This window comes from Porites lutea, chromosome 12, assembly GCF_958299795.1.
Source record: "Porites lutea chromosome 12, jaPorLute2.1, whole genome shotgun sequence".
NCBI classification, from domain to species: Eukaryota; Metazoa; Cnidaria; class Anthozoa; order Scleractinia; family Poritidae; genus Porites; species Porites lutea.
In genome coordinates, this window is record NC_133212.1 from 14,630,133 (window position 1) to 14,647,629 (window position 17,497).

At 37.6% G+C, this 17,497-nt stretch overlaps 2 protein-coding genes across 2 annotated transcripts; one reads left to right on the top strand and one right to left on the bottom strand.

Moving 5' to 3' along the window:
• The first annotated feature begins 2 nt into the window (after positions 1-2).
• On the top strand, positions 3-10,138 carry LOC140953751 (uncharacterized). Its single transcript, XM_073403144.1, has 7 exons — positions 3-107; positions 767-1,107; positions 4,763-5,329; positions 6,830-7,004; positions 8,060-8,192; positions 9,099-9,213; positions 10,037-10,138. Exons 1-7 carry the CDS (start codon positions 17-19, stop codon positions 10,136-10,138), a joined length of 1,524 nt encoding a protein of 507 aa, XP_073259245.1. The 5' UTR covers positions 3-16.
• On the bottom strand, positions 9,704-17,430 carry LOC140921912 (uncharacterized). Its single transcript, XM_073371909.1, has 5 exons — positions 17,280-17,430; positions 15,804-16,020; positions 15,377-15,571; positions 14,175-14,307; positions 9,704-11,928 (listed from the first exon to the last, which is right to left on the bottom strand). Exons 1-5 carry the CDS (start codon positions 17,363-17,365, stop codon positions 11,768-11,770), a joined length of 792 nt encoding a protein of 263 aa, XP_073228010.1. The 5' UTR covers positions 17,366-17,430; the 3' UTR covers positions 9,704-11,767.
• Between the last annotated feature and the right edge of the window lie 67 nt (positions 17,431-17,497).

Sequence of the window (17,497 nt, forward strand, 5' to 3'; positions counted from 1 at the left end):
TGGAGATGTGGCGGTAATGTCGAAGGATTACCCTGAATTCACGCAAGGATTGTTTAATGACCTCGCAAAAGATAGAAAGAGACCATTTATATGTGAAATACCAAAAGGTAAGAGGAGTGAGCCAAATTTATGAGTAGTATTAAGACGTTTCTTGAGAAGTTGACCTTCTGTATCTTAATCTAATGCAATATTGACAGAAAAAACATTGTTTTTGGCTATAGGCTCCGTCCACACGTACGTGTATTCGGATGTTTTCGGAAACAAAGATCTTTTCTTTCTTTTAGCCTTCAAACCACACATAAACTGCTTTCAGGCTGGCACCAAAAACGCAAGTTTACAAAAACGTTCCCAGAGTGAAAATGTTTGAAAACGCTACCCTCTCGTTTACGTGTGGACAGACAAATACAGAGGCTTTCCAACCTCGTTCTTAGGGTCTTCTCGTTTTCAATATGGCGGCTACGAGAAGACCCAGATACATGTCATACATCATATACTTACTACTAGAATTAATATCTGGAAGGGATGCTATCATACTTTGTTCCACTGTTTCAGCACGCTACGTGTCGACGCGTACTTTTTTGAAAACGGAGAAATTATTTCCAGAAATATCCGATCACATGTAGAAATGTCAAAGTTAGACTTACTAATAATTTAAAGTGACAGGCCGGACAATCGAGATCTAAAAAGCCTTAATTAAATTATAAGAGATCGCGTGTTTCCTATTTTACTGTATAATGATTATTTATAATTATGCTGATAATCACAGGAGATTATTGCACAATCAAGGCGGATGTGGCGGTGTTGGTTCAAGACAGTTTGCTTATTTCCGATACGACCATTCAAAACATACAATCCACGGTAAAAAGTTTATTTTCCACCCTGGAAGCTAAGGATCCAAGTGCGATTTACAACTTTGCATTTGCAATGTACGCTGTGCGGCGGAAAATGAGTCCCTTTGGTAGCAAGAAAGACACAGTCATGTCCATGGATAAAGAAATCAAAAGAGGCAAATATGGTCGAGATCTTGGTGACAAAAACTTGTTGAAACGTACCCTCAATAGAATGATCACCGATAGGTTTATGAGACGCCCAAAAAATACAAAAAAGGTAAGTGTCAATTACGGATATTTTTGGCAAATTTTTTTCGGGGAGTGTGACTTGGCCAATTTGATTTATCTTAAAATTAATTAATGAAACTAGAAATACTTATCTCGCAACCCCTCGGGAAACTCGCTATTGCACACAAGTTAAGCCCTGACGATGATCTCGCTTAGAAACTGGTTGGGTGACAATCCGCGAATTACCCTGTTATGAGGACTCCTTCTTATTTCTCTCTTGTAATCTTAGTTCGTTTTTTGTTTCAATATCTTTAATTCTTAAATTCGTATTTGAAAATTTATGAATAAAATGAATAATATCTAACGATTTAGAAGAACACATCCGTGGTCGAAGTGGAATTTGGAAATGTTGCTTTTTTAGGAGGGGGGAAATCGAAGTACCCGGAGAAACCTCAAGGGAGAGAACCAATAGTAAACTCAACCCTAACCTGAGATCAGGCCTAATTTGAGTGGTTCTCATACATTCTCTCTAACAGCGGAATGTTATTTACAAAGCAAAACGAAAATTGAGCCTGATCTCAGGTTAACTCAACCCACATATGGCGTCAATAACAGGATTTGAACCCGGGCCACATGCACTGGTGCCACCCTGCGCCACCTGGCTCCCCCTGTAAGTAGTAGTTCAAAAGTTAACACTATTGCAAGGTTATAAATTGCAATGAAACCTACAGAAGGAAGCAATCAAAAGGCCTCGGAAAATGACTTATTGACCATGAATCAGTTAACAATATTTCTAACTAATAGCAATTGAAAACATAGCAAGAAAAGAAGGTCGAAAATTGCACAATTACTGATGTTGAATGTAACTTCAGCATAGACGACTGAACTGAATCGAAATTTGGCACACATAACTTATTCATTTTAAAGTATAAACAGACGGTTTTACGCATGACGTCATCACGGCAGTATTGGAGTTCCAAAACAATAAAACGGCGACCATGTTGAAGTTCCGAAACAATCCTGTGGGAGTTACAATCTTTTTTTATGTAAACGCTTTCTTTGTTCCAATAAATTTGCAAAGATGCTGGCCACGTGAGTGAAAACGCTCTATACTGTGTTGTTAGGTCACGTGACATGTCCCAGAACAATTTTTTCCGACAATCTTAAATGATTGACAAATCAACGTTTTTAAGAATATGCATCAAGTTATAACATTTTTCTCATTCATAGGGAATATTTCTAACAGTTTACGTTTGGAATGACTGTTTATGAAGGCAAACATAATTTTAAAAGCCCAAACTTACAAACTTGAATCATTAAAACTTAAATTCAGTTAAACTTCAAGTCCAGTATGCAGAAAACAAGGAAAGCTTATCGTCTGACAGGAACACCTTATCTAATTAAACAAATTCGGCACAAATTCGCCAATTTCCTTCATTATAAATTTTCGGCTACGTGAAATGACACGTGACCAGAACTTAATATCCAACTATCTCACGAAGCGGGGGGGGAGGAGGGTGAATAGTGGTGGGCGGATATATACCGAGACACAAGGCGTCGAGGTATACATTTAGCGCTGTTCACCGACCCTGAGAGAGAGAGAAAAATGAAAAAGGTAACTTTTTGTAATTTTAAAACGTCACTAAGTAGGAACTTTATTTACAGTTGACAAACATTTCGGCGATTTTGTCAAGTGCATTTTTACGATTTTATTGCAAATTCAGCATGAAACAGTGATCTACTACCTACCAGTAAACACCGACAAGCCAAAGCTAGTCGCTTTTTTGGTATTTGTTTCTACGACTGCTTCATTTATCGCTTAAATTTCGTGTTCCGAAAATGTCTCAAAGCGAGACGCCATCTTGGCTCCTGTCGCAAAACAGTGAATAGTTAACAATTATTCTTTGAAATCGAGGTGAATAGTGGCAAAATAAGCTTAATATTCCCAAAGCCACTATTCACCGAGATTGAAAAGAATAATTGTTTTAGTATATAAACAGGAAGTGATCTCAACAAAATCAGAGAGAAAACCATTAAAAAGCACGATTTGATTAACAGATCAAATTACGCGTAATTTTAAAAATAGATCTTTGCAGAATTTTCAAACATGGCAATTCACAAGTTTATCATTTCGCAAATAACAGCGTAATGGCTTAAATGGAACCGCTAAAAGTTTGAACTGTTTCCTTACCTGAGAAGAAAAGTAGAGCTTTGTTGTTTTCTGTTGACTCGCTAAGTTTATAGCCAAAAGGGTTTGTTGTGTCGTTCTTCGCATGATTAGGGCTGACAAAAATGGTAGCTCGGTTGCTCGAGGTAAGACGTTGTCTTCCTGTATCATTCTTTTTCCTGTTTACTTGAAACGTAGAATTTCTGCTAACATTTCCTTTTAAATTTATTTGTCATAAATAAACTTCGATTTTTGAGCCCAAATTTTCTTGTTAGAAAACGCTGAGTTTTTCACGAAACGGCTTCTTCTACGCGAACACACAGGAGTTGTAAACAATCCATCGAGCACAAAACTCAGCTACAGTAAATTGAAAAACGCCGTATTGAATCCTTCCAAGTCTTTTCTTGTCTTAAAAAAAAGTCAGCCCTAGGATTTTGTCGACTTTTAAAAGATCGTTCTCTAAAAAAATGGGAAAAACACCGAGCTCACACATTATCCACTCGCTAGGAGGTGAATATTGCTGAATAGTCCGAGATAGCGAACCAATCAGATTGCTTAAATCACTAAGATCACTGAGTGTGTATATACTAACCAAGGATATTCCGAGTTACGGGAGCCAATCAAAACGTGCGAAAAGTGCTATTTTCTAATTTGGTAAATACTAACGAGAGATATTGCCAATCATAGATATTTTCCGCACAAACCTTTGACCCAGACCTTAAACTCGTTGAGTTATTTTAGGTTTGTAGACTAAGGCTAGCTATGTCCCGAATAACCTTCTTATGTTCACCTGCCGGCCTCATTTGCAAATCAGTTCTTTTTCTTTTTTCTCTTTTCCTTTCACATTCATAAATTCTTTAGATTCTAGTTCTATTCTCAGACGGGAATTTAGAGAATAAATATGGGAAGATTTTGGACACCTTCAAGCTTCGAAATACAGAAAACCTTTTGAAAGTCACAAACTATGGCGCGTTATTAGGGTCAAAATTAACAATGCAAATGTTTTTTTAAGATCACTTTCGAATTGCAACTCTTGTGGCATGATTAATTGCTGATGTAGTTTCTTTTGACATTTTTTGCGAAAACATGCTTCTTTCTGCACGTTCCATGGCGTACAAGTGTTTTTCTTTACCATTACTTTCCAATTGCAACTCTTGTTACATGGTTAATTGCCAATTAAGTTTTTCTTCACATTTTCTGCGAAAACATACTTCTTTCTGCACGGTTCTTGGCTTGAGACATAAACATACGCAGGCTATTTTCTGAACATAAGAATGAGTTTACACGCAAGATTATTTCCGAAATATCAAAACTCTTACCATAAACATTCTTTATAAAGTTCTGTTTCTAATACATCAACGTAAGACACCCGCAAGCGATAAAAAATACCAGCATCGAATCAGTATTGAAATACATGTCTTACCGCAAATTTTCTGCGAATTAACTTACCACGCAAATTTTCTGCAAAAAAATCAACCAGGCGTTCCAGTCACGTGATCTATCCCACGATGCCTTCGGGTCGCTTCCCTCGACCTAGACCGGCCGTGTTCGCGTAGTGAAATCGAAAATGAGCTCTACTGCTGATTTTTGGGTGAATCTTCGTCTACATCTCATCGACCTCTCTAGGAGACTAGAGCAAGATTCGAGTGATGATGTGGCGGACTACGCATTGTATGGATTGCAACAAGTAGCGCGTCATTTGTCGAGGATAGCAGCTAGTGCCACTGGAAATGTATTTGAAGAAGTCCAATTGTCGGTTGCTGAAACAACGTCAGCTTTGGAAGAAGCAGAACGAAATTGGCAGCCTGTGTCCTTTGTTGTACGTTCTACGGTAGCGGTTGGTCGTCCTAGGTTCGAAATAAGCAAAGATCAGATTGAGTACTTAGTCGAATACGAACTGAAAACTCCAGATATCGCCGAGGCCTTCGGTGTAAGCGTCAGTACCATTAAAAGGCGACTGCGAGAATTCAATATTTCAATTCGAGGAACTCTGACTGAAATATTCGATGATCATCTTGATTCTCTTTTGCGAAGTTTCCATACAGAGTTCCCAAATGTTGGGTACAGAAGAGTGCTGTCCCAGCTTAACTTACGCGGCATTAAGGTGCCTCAAAGGAGAGTTCGCGAGTCCATGCAATAAAAGGGGGTGGTAGGCCTACACGACTTTTACCTCATACCAAAATGCTGTTTTTTTCAATAAAGTTGTCTTTATCTGCTGGGTAGATTATGCTCTGGAAGGTTCTACATTTACACTGAGCAAATGTGATTTAAGCCGCATGTTTCACACTGAGAGGTCATAACATACATATCGATTTACTGTAGTTCTTGTTTCTGGTCGGCAGGATTTACCCTCTAATGCAAGCGCATTTTCTTTGACCTATTTTGAAGCGTAAAGCTTTTTTAATAATACGGCTGAATAAGGGTTCCAATTTTCTCCAAAGTGCCTTCTGGATCTGAATAACTATGCGATTTTCTTTAGTCCGTGAGTGTAATGTTTTTCTGCAATGCTGTATCACGCTGGGCCTGCTCGTCAGTTTTCTTTTCAGAATGTTTAATTATCACGGATAGTGATTTACAGATCCAAAATTATACATCAACTTTACTATGGAGAATTGAATTGTGACTCAGTAAACTCCAGCTTAGTGTTTTCTAAAGATAGTGCGAGTCTTTTGACTGGAGCGCGTAGTTCCTCCCTTGGTAATAGCTTTGAATAAGCTTAACAGTCTTTAAACTGTTTTGTTATTGCCACAGTTTGTGATCAGGCAAGACCATGGTTTCGGTTCTCCTCATGAACCTCATCAGTTGCCTGGTTGGCTTTGTGCTTAGTTGTTTTTACAAGAGCAACGTTAGTTGTACTTTGTTCTGGCGAGAATGGTACAGCCGTTCTGTCTATTGAGCTTGATAAAGAACGACGGAAAGAAAGAAACGATCGATAAAGAAAAACCCAACCAAGTTTCCAGAGATTTGCCCACGTGCAGACGTCTCCAATACAACCAGAGATGTGACAAATTGTGTGACATCTGGGCCTCAGGGCATCATGGGAAAGTTGATATCACGTGACATTTCAAGACTGGAACGCCTGGTTGATTTTTTGCAGAAAATTTGCGTGGTAAGTTAATTCGCAGAAAATTTGTGGTAAGACATGTATTTCAATACTGATTCGATGCTGGTATTTTTTATCGCTTGCGGGTGTCTTACGTTGATGTATTAGAAACAGAGCTTTATAAAGAATGTTTATGGTAAGAGTTTTGATATTTCGGAAATAATCTTGCGTGTAAACTCATTCTTATGTTCGGAAAATAGCCTGCGTATGTTTATGTCTCAAGCCAAGAACCGTGCAGAAAGAAGTATGTTTTCGCAGAAAATGTGAAGAAAAACTTAATTGGCAATTAACCATGTAACAAGAGTTGCAATTGGAAAGTAATGGTAAAGAAAAACACTTGTACGCCATGGAACGTGCAGAGAGAAGCAAATTTTCGCAAAAAATGTCAAAAGAAACTACATCAGCAATTAATCATGCCACAAGAGTTGCAATTCGGAAGTGATCTTAAAAAAACATTTGCATTGTTAATTTTGACCCTAATAACGCGCCATAACAAACAAGATCAACGTCATTGGTGCTCTTATTCCCAACATTGACAATACACAACGAATACAGGAGCTAAAAAGTATCGCCTCTGAACCAGATGACGCCATTTATGCTGATTTTTGCGATCCGAACCGTGAAAAAATCGCAGATCGTCTTGCGGCTCGAATTAGACGATATTTGGGCTGCAAAGGTATTTAATTCAGTTAGAATTTTAATACTACTGAATGATGTAACTCGCACGAGGAAAATCTTAATCTGCTTACCCTTTTTTTTTATTTGTTGCGGCGACGCCAGAACTTTAACTCGCATGTTTCTGTAAAACAAATCTGTTTTAAGGAAGCACGTTAAGGCACGTTCGATTGACCGTATCCTGGAAAAGGAAGACATTCTAGATTTTTTCGGAATAGTCTTAATTATCAATAAAATGATTTTATTATTACTGTTATTATTATCTTTAGTTTTAGAATGTTTCCGGGTAGTTTGTTTATTTGGTATAACAAAGTCTCGGTTTTTGTTTCACAAGTATAGCATCAACCAAGCACATTGTAGAAGGGGAATCTATTTTTCTTTTTGTTCTTCATTTTGTTTTTTGTTTTTTTTTTGAGGAAGAACTAGAGGAAAAATCAAGGAGGAAATGGTCCGATAAGTCTGTTCCTCATTTCCCTCTTTTAAATTTATTGTCACCGAGGACCTCCGCCATAATGTTCGTATTAGCTGCGACGCAAGAAAAACGACATCATTATTTCATTTGTCATCTTTGAAATAGTAAGTTCATTTTATTCCAGAATTGGAATAGCAGGTCAATCGAACGAATATTGCGGTGTTATTCTGTGTCTTCCATATTCTGGTATGTTCCAGAATATGGTCAATCGAACGCACCCTAATTTTACTAAAAGAAAAAAAGAGGGAGAGAGCCGTGGGTGTTCTGTGTATAACGTCATTGAAATGGCCGCCATCTCGGTCGCCATTCTGGGTTTTACTCAGATAAAGGTGACTCGGGCGCAAGCATTTAGAACTCATAAAAAAATGACAGTGCAAAATTGAAAAAAAAGTTGGTTTATTAATTTAACCTAGAGTTCAATAATCTTTCATTTGATCTGAGTTTTAGGTATCTGCAGTTTAACTGGAACTCCCTAAATTACTTGGATCTCATGACACACCCCTGAAAGTATCTGGTAACTCGATCGTTGTCCCTATCTTCGTTCATCGCGCACTAATTACTATGTTCTTTATAACTTTCAACAGTAACGTACAAAGTCGAAGTTTACACTCCAAATGAATACGTAAACAGAGAATTCACGCTGACTGTTAGGATTAAAGGAAAAGGGGAAAAAAAAACCGAAGATCAAGAGCTGGTGCCAACAGAAGGCAAACAGGGGTATGGTAGTCCTATCTGTTTGTTAACAAGATACGAATTCGCCTCGGCCCATGTAAGATAACCCAAGACAGTCTTGTATTCTGGATTCCACGCTGTGGATTCCGGATTACAGGAACTTGATCACCATCTTTGCCAGTGGAACTTGTATTCCGGATTCTAATTATTAGTCAAGTGTGATTCCGGATTCCTGAGGTGTATTCTGGATTCCAAAGCCCTGGGCCCAGTTGTTCGAAGGCCGATTAGTGCTTAACCCAGGTTATTTTCTTTTTCAAAAGCATTTTTCAGATAATTTTCTTTGTTTTGTTTTTTTTTTTGCTGAGCATCCAATCATCAACTCGTTGACAAAAAGAATAAAACCGAATTTACTTTTTTTACGCTTTTATATCTGCATTCAAATTTTACGCTTACCCTGGGTTATCTTAACCCAGCTTTGAACAACCCGGCCCAGGATTCCAGATTCCACGAGCAAAAACTCCAATTCCCGAATTCAGGAATCATAGTCCCTTACATAGGTCTGTTAACTTAGGAAACTTTATCAAAGCGTTGAAACAGTAGGTGGCATTGCTTGTAGCAGAGCGTTTTCACTCATATGGCCAGCATTTATGCAAATCTCTTGGAACGAAAGAAAGCGTTGACATAAGAAAAGAGTTCAACTCCCTTTGCCGGGATCGGTTTAGAACACCAACGTGGGCGCCGTTTCATTGTTTTGGACGCCGCGACGCCATGTGAAAGCGCTCTAAATGAAAGACTTCCCCAAGCGGTCTTTACTATCATGGGTTTCTTCTCTCGGAAGAGGATTACTATTTAGTTGCGGAAAGGCTATTGTATTTGAAATTCTCACTGTTTTAGATCAATTTGAGTTCTCCTGATCATGTCTTTAACGGTTGTCGATTGGTTTGTCCTCAGGAACTTGCTCGTGATAAAAGCAGAGTTCTCCGATATTGATGTGGGCGCCATGAAGACGGTTGAAATAAAACCAAACAGAAAAATCGAAAGAGATCGTGGGTGGACCCTTAAACAGGTACTATATGATATCAGATCCCGACTATCAGATTGTTTGCGATAAAAGTACAATGTAGTTTAATATGAGATGGGTAGCAGCCGCTGTAGAAAAAGATGGTTCTTTAGATCTCTTTTTTTTTTTCGAAAGTCAAAAGTCTCGCAACGAGGATGTCACCACGCAAGAAAAGAAAAAAAAAAAAAGGAAAAAAGTCCCACAATAGCTTACAATAGGTGAAACTGATAAAAAGAATATTTGCACCACCATTGATTATTGTTCTTCACTAGCTAAAATACTCAATATTAATATTCATTACTGACTAAAATACTCAAATACGACTATATTTAATCGATCAGCCGACGTAATGTTATCAATTTCGCTTGGCAACGCCCTCCAGTTCTTAACAGTTCTACAAAACTAACTAGCTTTAGATGTCTAAGTTTCTGGTAGTAGTTCAATAAACTTGTTCTGGCTATATAGAGTTCCTTCTACGTCTTCTGGATTAGGGTCGTTCGGTTGAAAAAAATAACGTACTCATCAGCATCATTGCCGTGGAGAGTGAAAACAACAACACATGGAGACAAAATCAAACTGCGTACCGTTCTCTCTGTTAATAGGTGAAAACTAGAAGTTGGTGCTATGAAATACTATAACAATGCTCATACTTAATCAAAAGTATGAGCATTTTAATAATCAGAGTGAAAAAAAGGGTTAACTACGTAATTAATTATTTTAGAAAATGAAATTTAAAAAAGTCAGGTCGGTCGGACGATGCTAAAACAGGAAAAAAGGAACGTTTAAGTGCCGAGTAAAAATAGCTGTCTTTGGTTGAATTGGTTATCAGATAAAAGTTACAAAGGAAGACCAAACAACTACTGCAGTGTTTGATGAAGAAATTCCTACCTGGTCGTCCAATTGGTATTCTGGTAAGTTTTGCCAACAGTAAAAATTTAGAAGCAATCTTACAAAACACAAATAGGTTTATTTGTCTTATGGCTTAGCTTTAAGGGGTGGCAAGAGGCACTTACGTCGTAGACAGCCTGATTTGAATTAAGTTCGGTGACGTAAGGCCCTGGAAAACCGGCTGCAAATTTGTAAATTGTGAACGAATAAGAGAAGAATCCGGCGTTAACTAGACAGTGAAGAACGTTATATTTCTTCTACACCATATTTCAATTTTGTAACTTCTCTTTTTTTTGATAATTTTGATATTTTTTAGAGTTTCATTTTCAATTCACAGCTTTGTTGTAAATAATTGTCGAAGTCAGATATTATCATTAGTATAATTGTTGTTATCATAATGACGATCATTATTGTATTTTTACACAGAGAGCCCAGATGTTTGAACTGCCCACTTAATTGAAATGACCATGATTATGGAATTCTATCATCGCTGAAAGGAAACTGTCAATAAACGTTTATTAAAGCTCACAAAAAGTAGTGTGTGTTTGTTGTGCCTTTTCTGGGCGGTTTCTTGGTGTTGTGGAAACCATGGTTCGCACAACTTTAGACGAACAAATTTCAAGGACTTTTCAAGGATTTTTCCACGACAAATCACAGTTTTCAAAGACTATGATTTATTCAATAAACCGGAATTCTTGACTTTATTTCCTTTTTTAAAACCTTATTGGCTAAAACACGTCATGGAGTAATTTGCGATTTTTAGTGCTTCTTTATTTCAAATGGTATTTCTGCACTTCAGATACAACTGCAAGAGTCATACCCAGTGACTGTTATCATTTTACAAAGTATTGTTACGATCAACTATGGCTGACAAAGGAAAAATCACAAATGACTCCACTGAGTGTTTTAGCCAGTAAGGGGTTCAAAAGGGATCAAAAAACCGAGTTTCTGAAGAAATCTTAGACCTTGAAAACTGTAAGTTGTCCTTGAAAAGTCCTTAATATAAAAACTCCTTGAATTTTGTTTGTCTGAAATTGTACCAACCACGGTTGGTGTTCCCGTCTTCAAGACAAAGAAACTACCCCGCCTTTTCTGTCTTTAATCTTACATGTCTGTAACAACCGCGATCTAGCCACTCTTGAAATTTCAATGTTTGATTAAATGAAAGAATTCGAGTGGAATCAATTCCAACCAATGCTCAATTAACAGCAAAAAATTACAATAATAAACAGCTTGCTACGAGAAACTGAAAAAGAAAACACATATAGAACTATTAACTATTTCCCTCAAACCTCTTCAAAATATCATAAATTCGAGGCAAAAAACAATTGCGAACATAAATAGTTTCCAATTAGCATGCACCAAAACCGACATTTACAACATTAAGTAAGGACGATTTTCTTACTAGGGAAAAAATGGTCCCATTCAGGACAACAATGGCTCATTGAAGCCACAGGAATCCCTCTCTACGTCGTTCAATTCAGTACCATACATTTTTCTCGCCGCACAAGCTACACATGTGCACCAAGGAAGCTCACTACGACTGTCCCAATTCTTAATAGGTTTTTGGGTCCTAACAGGTCCTCTTTTCTTGGACCTTTTGTTGGCACGACTCAGTACACAACGACACAGAAAACCTCCTGCTGCGATGTGCTGCCTCAGTGAAAAATCTTCAACCCTGTTCAATCTTCATCTGTCGTTCACGCGCGCGGACAAGCGACTCAAGAGCTCGTGCGCGGAATTCCAGCTCTTTTAGCTCTGCTTCTTCGTCCGCGGTTGGTCCATCAAATTGGCCTGGGTCACCTCTATTGTTTTCCTGCATGGCACTTCTTCCTGCAAACGAAGACACGTGAACGGAAGTATGGCTTGTTAAAGAAGCCGTGTTACGAAACTTATCAAACTTCAAACAGTGGGAACCGAGTGAAACATAAAAATAATGAACAGTTCAAAACATTAAAGGAAGGTATAAAGAGAGAGATTTAGATTTGAGGACGAGAACGAGTGCGAGTAAGAGATTTGTGTTAAAAAAAAAGACACCCAGGAAAACTTCATTTTACTTTTTTCTTTTTTCACCAAAAAAGTTAGTACGGTTATTTATACTGAAGGAGGTTAAGCCCTCTCCCAATAGCAAAATGATAAATTGAACTTCTTACGATTGATAACTTGTTCCCGCCACTACGACATTCTCGCTAAAATTCGTAGTAGAATGTTGACGGCTATCACGTTTTCCCGCCAAAATGACGTTGGTTCACGAGTGAGCAATACTTAGGCCTAGACACAAATGGCTGCTAGTGTCTAGTGATATGGAAACATTAGTCAAGTGTAAAACCGCTGAACTGGATTATTTCTAGCATAGAATGATAAAACTGAGTATTCTGTCAAGAAAATAGCAAGGAAAGGCTGGAAAACAGCCAAAAAAAAATGCTATAAATTTGTCCAAATATAAAAAAATTTTTTCTAAATATCCTAAAATGTTCTAAATATCTCGGAAACTTCTAAATAGCTCAAAAATATCCGGATATTTGTGTCTAGGCCTAGCCAGTACTGAGAAAGTCTCGTACTCGTCTCAGAATCTAAAGCTCTCTAATAATGCAGCAAATACAAAATGAGAAAGACATGGACAAACTTGAGGTGATATTGAAACGGATTGCAATTGTGGTGTTTGAAAACTTGGTAGCTCAACAGCTTTTCAAAGTTCATTTTTGTTGTTTGTAACGTTTAATAATCTTTGTAATACTTAATCCTGACAGTGTTCTATTTCGAAGGAAGATGATGTACACTGCGGGAATAAAAACATAAACGAAGTTACGACTGTAGCAGTCGTAATCGCATTTCCCGGTCAATGTATGGATCCTCACAGATCAGTTGGTAGAACACTGCACTGCTAACGCAGAGGCCATGGGTTCGAATCCTGCGGAAGTCTCGGAATGTTTTTTTTTCTCGGATTAATTTGCAATTGCTTAAATCGCATTTACGAATGCGAGGGCTATAAGTTCATTTAGTTTTCTATCTGAGCAGGCAATTCCAGCAAGACTATTAAACCACTGATCATACATTTAGAACTTAGTGGTTTAAAGGAGCCACGACTCAAATTTAACCAACATGTTTTCAATTTTGCCGTGTTTACTATTGCCTGTTTGGAGTTTTTCTCCTTTTTCAACGTACATTTGGAAGTTTACTTCACTTTAAGATAATTTCACATAGACGGCAAAATATTGACTAAAAAACGACAAGAAAATTGTCTACCATAAAGACAGTCAAAAGTAGAAAGTTCAAACGCTAGCCATTCGAGTTCGTCGGAGCATTCGCATTGGCCGCAGGTTGTCAAGAATTTTAATTGAAAACGGTATCTGTTCTATCTCTACTCTCTATAACTATCTGTACTTGACACAAGCCTTCCTTGACATACGGACGCCTTTGTCGCTCTCTGCCTCGTGTCCACTGTCACTTCGATCGGGTTGATTATTTTATTCATGCATGTAAGAAAAGATTCCCACAAAATATGAAACAGAAACAAATACGCCAAAAACAAAGGAAAGGAAAAAATACACAAAAGCATGTAAGCACGAAACAACGTTTAGAATACTAAACCTAATTTTGTGCCGCCTGTTTTTGTTATCATTATCATCATCATCATCATCATCATCATCATCATCATCATCAGTATCAGTATCAGTATCAGTATCAGTATCAGTATCAGTATCAGTATCAGTATCAGTATCAGTATCAGTATCATTTTCATTATCATTATCATTATCATTATCATTATCATTATCATTATCATTATCATTATCATTATCATTTTCATTTTCATTATCATTATCATTATCATTATCATTTTCATTTTCATTATCATTATCATTATTAGTATTATTATTTCATTTTATTCTATAATTAAAGGGAAAAGAATCTTTATTACAAAACCTGAATTAATAATTTCTTTTAAAATAATACATGGATAGTGCCGGAGCAAGCCAAAAGCAAATAGAGAGGGCTCGATTGATGCTGTTTTGATTTGCCATTTTCGAGACCGTGCTGTTACTTGCATCGTGGTATTACAAAACTACATGTTGACCTACCTCCAACAAGTTCGTCAATTTCTTCTTGGTTTGGAATTGTAATCATTTCCTGGAATATGATCATATCATTTTCTTTTTTCTCCTCTTCTCTTCCCGTTCTGATTCTCTCTTGTTTCCTTTCACTGTCGGAATCCTGCATTTCATCGAGAAACAAAGCCATTAAGATCGTGGACAATTCCCCTTTTCAGAAACTCATGGGGAGAATAGATATAAGCTTTGCAGGGTATTGATTTCTGGGATTGTTTGGGTTAAGCCTAGATCTCATATGCCACCGATACTACTCCAACATATGAAGACATAACGCCGACGGCTTAAGAAACATCGCAGGTTTTTAACGCCGGTATACCTGTGAAGTCGAACTCGAGTCAACTTCTCAGGCATGCCGGCGGTAAAGACCGACATGACCTCTGTGTGTTGCCGGCGACTTCTGTTCTCACATCGGAACGGTATCGCAGGCAGCACCGGTCGGTAGCCGTGTCGGAGTCATGTTGCAGGTGGCTCGGCGGCATAAGGCTTTACCAATCATAAGTAACGCTCGTCCCAGAAACCCTTGCGCTAAAAGCTAGTACCCATTCCCCTCTTAGTTTAAAGTGGGAAGTTTACAAGCTTCTTTACAGGTACTTAACATTTTCGTTTACATTGTTAGTTATGGTCTGGTCGTTTGAATTGAGCCACTTACATAGATCTTTTATTAATCACCGGTACCTATAGGTTTGTCGTGGCCATTCTCCGAGTTATATTCAAGAACTACTTGATTAACCTTACAGTGCACGAAGTAACCTCTCAATCACTTTTTAAACATTTGTTGATCAAACTCAAGAGAACATGTTCTCTTGCCAAACTTCATTGTATTCCGTACCACGTGCATACTTTTTCAGTTGGCACCTCTGAACTTTAAAGCGATTAATGTGAGTATATTAAGACTACAAGACATAAGAACTCAGGACATTTCTTTTTAACAGGCTCACTGTGCTGTTCAATTTGTACTGAGTTGGGGCCATGAATAACAATTTTTTATTATTTGCTTGTCAATAATTATGTCACAAAATAAAATTTTGCTCATGCTCGGGAAACAGCTTTTAGTTGTGATTATAAATGTAATATCAACTTCAATTCGATTCATTAGTGACTCTTGAGCACTTGGGCTATCTCTACGCTTCATATTAATCAATATTAGAGAAATTTTAATATTGAAAAATTACCAGTTTTCTTATTTTATCCTCCTTTTCATGTTGTTCCTGTGCCACTTCTAGTTTTTCACGGTTTCCTGGTTCTTCACTGCTCTCATCTTCAGATGAATCCAATTCTTTGCCAGTGATGATACTTTCAAGCTGCCTTTTTGATAGCAACTGCAGCTGTTCTGAGCAAAGATTCTTTACTTCCCTGAAGCTCAGCTTCTGAGAGCAATAAAAAAGATTTCATAAAACAAGGATTTAACATGGAAAAAATGGGACTTCTCTGGCTACCATGTTAGGCTTTAAAATGCCGTGATGAAACAACTACATATCCTCTTGTCAGTTCTTCAATTCCACTATTTTCCTGTATAGCTAGCTACCGGTAATCATAAAAAAAAAGAAACAAAAATAATTTATATCTTTTACAAGGTACATGTATGTACAGTTCAAGTACCTTTAAAATGTCTGGCATCATCTCTTTCACTTCCTTCTTGGAGATGATTGTAAAGAGCTGTTCATGAAGTTCTGCTTTGTCATCAAGAAACTCTGTTAGAGGTGTGATGCTTTCACTGTCACTCTTGTTTCTTTTACTTTCTGTTTTGGTGCTGTCACTTTCAATGTCCTGTGATGAACTGGATGACTTAAACTTTTTGCTTTTCCCAGACTTGCTCCTGTAAGATAAATGGATGGATTGGTCAATAATACATTGAACAATGAGATAATATTATTTTCAATTATCTGGTTAAACCAGTTTTTAAACTTTACGTGTATAGATTTTTCTCTAGGGTTCTATTAAACACTAATCATAGTTAATAGAGTGGAATGGTTATGAAGCCTGAGTTACAGTAAACACCTGCTAATAAGAAACAGTGGATAAAGAAGCTCCTGGCAAAAATTGCCAATAAGTACCCCGACTACAAGAACCTATTTTGCAGGACATTCGACTTCAAAAAAGTAGGTTCTTATTAGCAGGTGTTTACTGTTTACATATGTTTTTGTGGACCTGGAGGTGTACAAGTTACATTCAATGGCATTGACCTATCATTTTGATCTTATTGACCAATAAAGGGAGCACATTAATTTATTCAGTCACAATTTGTGAACATGCAGGAAAATAATTTTCCAATGGGGGGGGGGGGGGGGGGGGGGCTGCTTCCAAAAACTAAAATCGACATAGCTTACATGTACATCAGTCTGCAGCGTATATGGCAGAAATCGACGAGATCTCATGCATGCAGAACATGCAATACGATTTTTGATGCCAGAATACGGGTGCATGCCCATAGAGAGGCTAAGTATTAAAAGGATGCGAGATTTACATGTTAGGCGCATTTCCAGCTGTTTTAGATGACCTAAATTTCAAATTTCAAACTAGTATGTTCATGCTATACCATTCAGTTCACTCAAAAGAAAGGCTACAAACAAGATTACAGACAAATTGCCAGTCCATTCATTCGTTTATAACCTCACCATACTGATAAGAAAGCAAAAGTGTAAGCAAGGGATGTGGAAAGTGGGAGAACCGAGAGGTTAGGATAGATTTGGCAAAAAATATCATGGCTACGCTCCTGAAAGTCAGGTGCAAACTCTTTGTAGGCCCAACGCTGTCGCGTGCAATGCTACGATTTTGGTGTGCGCAAAAAGCTTTTTTAAAAAAGGCTCGTGCGTGCACTTGCCATACTCTGCATACTGGCATGTATGTGCAATATGATATGGAAGGAGATAATGCAATGTGTTTCAACCAAATGTGATCAGACCTGGAGACGAAATGGAAAATATAAACCTTTGCATTATATAACATCGAGTGCCCAACACCAATTATTAAATAAGGTTGTCCTGCTGTGCTCTCAGTCATCATTATCAAGCTCATTTGCTATTAAACTGCATAAAAAAATCATTATAAGCTTAATGTTTAGGGAAAAAAAATAACCTGTGTTTGTGCTTTCTCTTCTTTGATTTCTTCTTCTTTTCAGTAATTTGCGTCGAAGAGTCAGGAGAAACAGCTTTCTTGTCCATGAATAAGCTATAAATTTAAGCTTAAAAACTGTAATACGCTCGTTTTAAAAGTGTGGATGCCATGTTTTTCTCAATTGCAGACAATTAAAATTCGCATATTTGAAGTAAATACTTACTCCTTAGTAGCCGCTC